The sequence below is a fragment of the Palaemon carinicauda genome, chromosome 3, assembly GCF_036898095.1.
Source record: "Palaemon carinicauda isolate YSFRI2023 chromosome 3, ASM3689809v2, whole genome shotgun sequence".
NCBI lineage: Eukaryota > Metazoa > Arthropoda > Malacostraca > Decapoda > Palaemonidae > Palaemon > Palaemon carinicauda.
Window position 1 is genome coordinate 176097357 of NC_090727.1, and position 8206 is coordinate 176105562.

The window sequence follows — 8206 nt, forward strand, 5'->3', positions numbered from 1 at the left end:
AGAAAGACACTCCAAAGTCAAACCATTGTTCTATAGTCTTGGGTAGTGCCATAGACTCTGTACCATGGCCATCCACTGGGGTAGAATTCTCTTGCTTGAGGGTACACGCGATCACACTATTCTATTATATTTCTTTCCCTCTTCTTTTTTTCAAGTTTTTTATAGTTTATATACGAAAGATTCAATTTAATGTTACTTTTCTTAAAATGTTTTATTTCAATTGTTAATTAATTCTGTTGTAGTTTAATTCCTTATTTCCTTTCCTCACTGGGCTATTTTTCCCTGTTGGAGCCCTTGGGCTTATAGCATCTAGGATTATAGCTTAACTTGTAATAATAGTTATTGTTGGGGGTGTTCCTGGGAGGTTGGGAAGGAAACACAATCTTGAAGTTAACATAAGTTCTATTGAGAAGGTGCAATACACGAATCAAATACAACAGGCAGGAAATACGTCTGCCTTGGGTGACGAACGAAAATACAAGCACACTGTGTAATGCCCCAAGGCTGGGAGGTACATTGTTGCCATGTCTTCGGGGCGTTTCCACACTTAATAATATAATGAATAACTATGCATAATAACATGGTATAATATTGCATATACACATATGAATACATAGGGGGTGTATTTATTTACAAGAGACATATAATAAATGAGACACATAATAAATGGGAAACATAATACATTGCTTTAGGTATGATTATATGTTAACGTCAGTTAATGTAACGGTCTCACATTTTATATATCTACACCTCCCTCCCCCCTCGCGCTCGTAGTTCCATTCTCGAGCGAACTCTTTCTAATGAGCCTTTGAGATCTGCGTGGGAACACTTGGGGGTTAGAGACTAAGGACCTTTCTATGTCCGTGCAAGGGGCCACAGGTAAATGGGGGAGGGGGTCAACACCAGGCGTTGGCACTGGACGTAGAAAGCGGCGGTTACGCCACCAAACTCGGCCACTGGGAAGACGCACATCATAGTCCCGTGATTTGCCAAAACCCATGACAACTCCAACCTTTTCCCATCAATTTGATGTCGGGTCTTGGATCCTTACTGTCTGACCTATTTCCAACTTGGGTAGTGGGCGGGCGTGTTGATCATATTGTAGTTTTACTTGTTCAGCACGGGCAGCTGCACGGCAGTCACAGTCCTCAGACTTGGCCTGCCATTCCTCTGAAAAAGACTGTGGATGAGCAGGTACACAGGTACGGAGTGGGCGGCCATAGAAAATCTGTGCTGGAGAGTGGCCTGTGAAGTTTGGAGTATTACGCAGTTCCAAGAGGCCTCGATCAAATTCTTCGCAGTCAATATTGCCAGAAGGTGCTGTCTTGAGAATTAAGTGCTTAATGGCTTTTACAGAAGCTTCTGCATGGCCATTAGACTGCGGGTGATGTGGTGACGACATGATATGGTGGACACCCCATCTCATCATGAAATCTTGGAAGTCTTTGCTGGCGAATTGAGGGCCACCATCGGTCCTGAGACGAAGGGGAACACCGACTTCCCTGAAGTAACAACAGAAGATACGTATGGTGTTGGAAGCAGTAGTGTCTCCTTTACATGGTACCATAACAGGCCACCCAGAGAGTCGGTCAGTTACAACTAGGAATGACTTCCCGGCGACAATGAAAAAGTCAACTGAGACAGACTCAAAAGGCCTCGTAGGGTGGTCATCACTCAATAAGGGTTCCTGCTGAAGGCTAGGCTGCAACATTTGGCATGGTTCACAAGCTCCAACAGTACTGGTGATGTCTGAATCAATTCCCGGCCAAAAAACAGTCTGTCTTGCACGTCGCTTTGTGGCTTCCACTCCTCGATGGCTATCATGTAGACGAGCGAGAGTACGACGGCGGAGGGCAGCAGGGACGACAATTCTTGCTCCGTAGAGAACCAGATCACCATCAGTTGAGAGGTTTTCCCTTAATTTCCAGAATGGGAGTAACGACTGGTGTTGCTTATAACGGCTTGATGGAAATCCTGAAGTCACACAATTCACAAGACGGGTATACGATGAATCAGCTCTTGCTGCAGCTCGGAGTTCCTGAAGTGTCCTATCTGCATCTTGGGGCGTAGAATCTTCTTCGGTGATGACAGCATTGACATTGAGGATAAATCTGACGTGTGTTGCGACATCAGCACAAGTGATATCATCTTCAGGAGTAGGCTGACTGACTGGAGCTCGAGATAAGGCATCTGGAATGCTGAGCTGCTTTCCAGCTTGCCACACTGCTGTGAATAGGTACGGAGAAATCTTTTCCTTGATACACTGAAAGCGAGGATTCTCCACTGCATCGAGTGTATAATGATTGAGAATTGGAATGAGTGGCCGGTGATCAGTCATCAGGGTAAAAGGCTGAAGACCAGCTAAATACAATCTACACTTAGACATAGCCCAGACTACAGCTAACAATTCTAGCTCTATAGTAGCGTAGCGGGACTCGGCATCTGTGAGGAAACGGGAGCCGCATTGAACTAGACAAAGTCTGCCATTACTATGGTCCTGTAGAAGGGCTTATCCAATTCCATATAGGCGAGAGGCATCAGTCTGGAGGATTACCGGCAATGCAGGATCAAAGGAGGCAAGGACTGGGGGGCTTACCAAGGCGGCCTTGACTCGACGAAATGCCTCGTCATGATCAGGAGTCCAAAAGAATGCTCTCTTGGGGCTCATCAGAGGTCGTAGGGGCTGAGGTGTAGCAGCAATCTCAGGGGTAAATTTGGCCAACTGGTTCACTAAACCCATGAATGATCGAAGGTCAGTCAAATTGGTCAGTGTTGGAAAGTCCCGGATTGCACTGACTTTGCCAGGATCAGCTGCTATACCCTCTTCTGAGAGCTGATATCCACAATAGGAGACTTGAGATGCAGCAACCACAAACTTGTCTCTGTTGAGAGTAATCCTGAATTTATGGCATCGAAGAAGCATCTCGTAGATTTGTTGAAGATGAGTGAAGTAATCTTCATCAGAAAGAAGTATGTCATCCACAACCTTTACACAGTTCTGCATTCCTTGAAGAGCCATATCACCGCGGAGACAGAAGGCGTCCCCTGTAGCTGCAAAACCCATTGGGCCTCTGCAATGCTTGAAACGGCCGTACGGTGTAATGAAGGTTGTCAAGTGTTGGTCCTCTTCAGCAAGTGCCATCTGCCAATATCCACATAAGGCATCTGCTGTAGTGAAATACCTTGCCTTCGAATTAACACTACGGATGGCAGCGAACGGAGTTGGAGAAAGGTGGGTTGGTCGGGACACTTGGCTGTTGAGCTTAGTGAGGTCAACAGTGATACGGACACCTGAGTCCTTAGCTACTATGACGAGTGGATGGCACCATTCTGAAGGTTCATTACCGGCAGGCTTGATAATTCCTTGGGTTACCATGGAGGCGAGTTCTTCCTTAACTTGGTCGCGGAAAGCAAAGGGTATCTGGCGTGGAGTGTGGACAGCAAAGGGTACTGCACCATCCTTGAGGTGGATCCTCATTGGAGGACCGGTCATCGGCTGGAGTGGTGTTGTCTTGAGATCTTCTTTGGTGATGAGAACATCCTTGAACTCCCGTAGTAAAAATTCTCTTGCCTCAGTAGGGGATGTGGTAGCAGAAAGGGGCAATCCCTTGCATCTTTTGACATGCTTAACTTCCAATATTGGCTTGGGAAAGTCAGAAGAAATAATTGCTAATTCCTTACAGTGGCTGTAAGACAACAATGGAGTTTGAACACCGTCATGAACCTGTATAACTGCAGAACAGGACTGCTTACCCAGCATAAGAGTGGCTTGGAAGGTACCCAAAGCAGGTGTCATGGCTGAACTGTCGGCAGTTAGAGTTACAGTTGTAGGAAATGGCTTCAAACTATTCCTAGGTATCTTAAGTAGGTCAAGATGCTGGGGTCCTCCCACAGAGACTTCGGCGCCTGTGTCAGGTAACATCTGAATTCGGGATGTAACATCTCCATATGTTAGGAGAACACAGACAGGCTTAGGCGACTTGCCGAAAGTAGTTTCGACTCGACGACAGCTAGACTTCTTTACGACCTTTGATTTACCTGACGATGGTGTAGCTTTGTCACTTGAAGAGCCACCCTGTGAACTGTCATTTCTCTTTGTCTTACAGTATTTATCGTAATGTCCCACACGGTTACAAACACGGCACTGTGCTGCATTGGCTGGGCACTTTGGAGTCCTGTCCCAATGACCTCGTCGACCGCAGTTCTTGCAGTTGCTTTCTAGGGCTGGGCAAACTTCGGAAGAATGGTGGTTACGTGCACAACACTGGCATGGATTGGCTGGTTTGGGTGGTGGGGTTGAAGAATGATTTTTACCACCTCCCTTCTGTTTCTTGTATGTTGAAACAACACGTAGCTGGGAGGTTGGTGCTCGAATGGCAGAAGTAGCCTTCCTGGCCACCTCATATGAGCGACAAGTATTGACCACCTCCTGTAGTGAAGCTGTTGCATCAAGAGAGATGAGTTTCTGGACAAGTTCCCCATCCCTGATACCCATGAGAATTATCATCTTCATTTGAGTTTCCTCACACACTGATGAATTCCCCGGACAGACGTCCACCTCTTCAGCTATATGCTTAAGTAGCACGTAAAATTCTGAAAAAGATTCTCCCTGAAACTGCTTGCAACTTAAAAGTTCTCTTCGACGAAGGGCTTCGTTGCGTAGACTTTTCACGTGATCCTGCAGCTCATCTAAGACCTCTTCTACTGTCTTGTCTTTGTTAGGTGGAATATCCAGGGTGTGCTCCAAGATCCTCTGCATCTCGAGAGTGAGGCACATTCTAAGCTGAATGAGTTGCTTCTCTCTAGGTAGCTTGGATAAATCCACCATGATAGAATAATCTTCCGATCGACATCTCCATTCTCGAAAAACTTGAAAACTGGAATCTGCTTGAAGGGGAGGCGGGTTCTGGGTGATAGCTTTTTGAGGGGCAGGTATTACTGATGAACTTGAAGATGAAACAGTAGGTACTGACGACGTAGACGATGTATTGCCTGAAAGGCTATGTGTGCTATCAGGTTGGGAGGTAACAGGAAGCAACCTCTGCAACAATGCTGTAAAGCGAGCACTTTCTTCCTGTCGACGTTGTTCGTCTTCTCTGCGTCGAAAATCCTCTTCTTGGCGCCTTCTTGCATCCTCTTGGATTCGACATTGTTCAAGATACTTGATGAAATGAAGAAAATCGGCTCCTGAAGCTGATGGAGGAGTTGTATAATGTGGGGTGAGTGGCGGTGGCAACTGGTACACTTCCTCCCCAATTAATCCACCGAGAGCTTCAAAATTAGGATTAAATTCATCCTCTACCTCTGCTTCTCGTATATCAGTAGATTCCTCGTGAAATTCCGATTCCGACATGGTTTATTGTAAAAACATTAACATTAACATATCAAGAAGGAATATGTAAGAAATAAAAGTTCAATTTTCCAAAATATTCAGAAATAATATAAGTCTTACGAATATGTGCACATTATACTAAGTGTAGCGGTACGGTTCAGGTAGGGAGGGGGAGGAGTCTGTTCGACGGACAGTAGTCACTCCCCTCAGTGACGTCACGGTCAGTTGCCCGGAAGCGTTCGAAGTCGGTAGATGTCAAAGTGCCGGTGTGACGGTCTGAACGATCCCCCGGTCTCAGAATTCTCCTTGACATTGTATAATGGTTCTTTTCCGCCATTAGCTCGCATGAAAATAAAACATCAAGCTCGTATGTACTGGCAAGCGGTAATGTTGAGCTGCGCACGCTAACATTACAGGAAAATAAAACATCAACCTCGTATGCACTAGCAAACGGTGATGTTCACGCATGCGCAGATTATCAAGGAGAATTCTGAGACCGGGGGATCGTTCAGACCGTCACACCGGTCAAGTGAAATTATGTGCTAAACTCGTTCTTGTAGTTAATTACGGGACACAGCACATGAGGAGGTCACTTAACAGTCACTAAGGCACACTGCACTAAAAGAGTCCACTTGTAAGTCACTATGGGCAACGAACACTACACTTAAATGCACATGAACTGCACAATAAATCCATGGAGATTCACGGGGAGAGTAATGGCGGCTGCAATCGTCGTCTTGTGTTGCTTGAAAACTTGTAAAAGCACTGTCTTCTCACAAAATACTCACTGCGCCATGTTGGGGGTGTTCCTGGGAGGTTGGGAAGGAAACACAATCTTGAAGTTAACATAAGTTCTATTGAGAAGGTGCAATACACGAATCAAATACAACAGGCAGGAAATACGTCTGCATTGGGTGACGAACGAAAATACAAGCACACTGTGTGATGCCCCAAGGCTGGGAGGTACATTGTTGCCATGTCTTCGGGGCGTTGCCACACTTAATAATATAATGAATAACTATGCATAATAACATGGTATAATAATGCATATACACATATGAATACATAGGGGGTGTATTTATTTACAAGAGACATATAATAAATGAGACACATAATAAATGGGAAACATAATACATTGCCTTAGGTATGATTATATGTTAACGTCAGTTAATGTAACGGTCTCACATTTTATATATCTACAGTTATATATATATATATATATATATAGAGAGAGAGAGAGAGAGAGAGAGAGAGAGAGAGAGAGAGAGAGAGAGAGAGAGAGAAATAAACATATAAACGCCCACACAAACACAAACTTATGATTCAATCCTTGTTATAAATTCTTTCCATGTGATCCGAAAGTTTGTTTCAAATTGTTTGTTAACAAGCAAACTCCTTTGTAAGTCATGTGAGGTGGGAACCAATTGTGCAGTTTTGGGCATAATAGAAATCCCCAGAGGAAAACAACCCGGGAAATGATATCTCTAAAGAACCACATAACAAAGAAAGGCTCTGCAAAGCTAACACGCTGCAACAAAGAAACACTGGAAAAGAAATTTTCCTTGAGAAATTTTGAGATATTTTTGTAACGTATACTAAGTTACCACGGTCAGTCTTAGTTTTTAATATTTAGGTTTTTGTGCGTTTTTGTATGCCGTTTTGTTGATTGCATATATGTATATATATATATATATATATATATATATATATATATATATATATATATATATATATATATATATATATATATATATATCGTCGTCGGCGCCCACTCGTGTCCGAGTATTGGGTTCTGTCGTTAGCCATCAGCCTCCTATCTATGGGGTGGGTGCTTATGTCTGATGTGGCTGTTAAGTCCTAGTCTGTGGTGGAAGAGTCGCGGACAGTGTTCACAAGGGAGAAGTCCACGGTGCCATGGTGTACTGTACTCCTCCAGGTTTTCCTGTCCCTGGCTGTTTCTTCCCATGAGGAAGGATTGCTGTCAGTTAGAGCCAGGGTGTGCTTTAGTTGATCTTTATAGCGCATTTTCGGGGCTCCTCGTGGTCTGGTGCCCTGGGTCAGTTCTCCGTAGAATATTTTCTTTGGGAGCCTAGATGGATCCATCCTATGCACGTGTCCTATCCAGCGGAGGCGGTGGTGGATGATGGTGGCCTCCACGCTGGTCAGCAAGGCCCGTTCTAAGACTTCAATGTTGGTGGTGTGGCTCTCCCAGGGGATTTTCAAGATCTGCCTCAGTTTCATTTGTTGGAAGCGTTCTAGGTTTTTAATATCGTTTCTATATAGCGTCCATGTTTCACATGCATACAGGAGTGTGGAGAGGACTACTGCCCTGAACACCATTATTTTGGTGGTCATTGTCAGTGCATGGTTGTTAAATACGCGGCAGTTGAGTCGGCCAAAGGCGGAGTGGGCTGCCCTGATCCTGTTCTCCACGTCCTTTTTGCTTGTGGGAGCTGATGTTAGGATGCTCCCTAGGTAGGAGAACTGGTCCACCTGTTCTAACGGTTGGTCATTCACTGTGGTATTGAAGTTTGGGAGCATCAGTCCTGGTGGATGTTGGACGAGGGTCTTGGTTTTATCTGTGTTGACTTGCATCCCGAAACGTTCGTAGGCAGAGTTGTATGCATCAGCTAACGACTGCAGGTCCTCTGCCGTCTGACCTGGGGTGGCATTGTCGTCAGCATACTGCAGTTCTCGCACTGCACACAAGGTGGTCTTGGTTCTGGCGCGGAGTCTGGCTAGGTTGAAAGCACCTCCATCCATGCGGAACCGTAGGTCGACTGAGGGTGTGTCTGGGGGAATCTCGTTGAGCATTGCTGCGGTGTATAGCGAGAATGGTTGGGAGAGTCTGCCACCAGAACTCTCTTTCAGACC

At 45.2% G+C, this 8206-nt stretch overlaps 1 protein-coding gene across 1 annotated transcript in view; it reads right to left on the reverse strand.

The window, feature by feature from the left end:
• Positions 1-5353, reverse strand: part of LOC137635500 (uncharacterized) — a 43885-nt gene extending 38532 nt beyond the window's left edge. Inside the window, exons 1-4 of the mRNA XM_068367971.1 lie at positions 3096-5353; positions 2612-2882; positions 2007-2497; positions 1052-1916 (exon numbers count right to left, since the gene is read on the reverse strand). Of these exons, the coding sequence (XP_068224072.1) occupies positions 1052-1916; positions 2007-2497; positions 2612-2882; positions 3096-5353 (3885 nt within the window). The remainder of the gene's footprint in view (positions 1-1051; positions 1917-2006; positions 2498-2611; positions 2883-3095) is intronic.
• Between the last annotated feature and the right edge of the window lie 2853 nt (positions 5354-8206).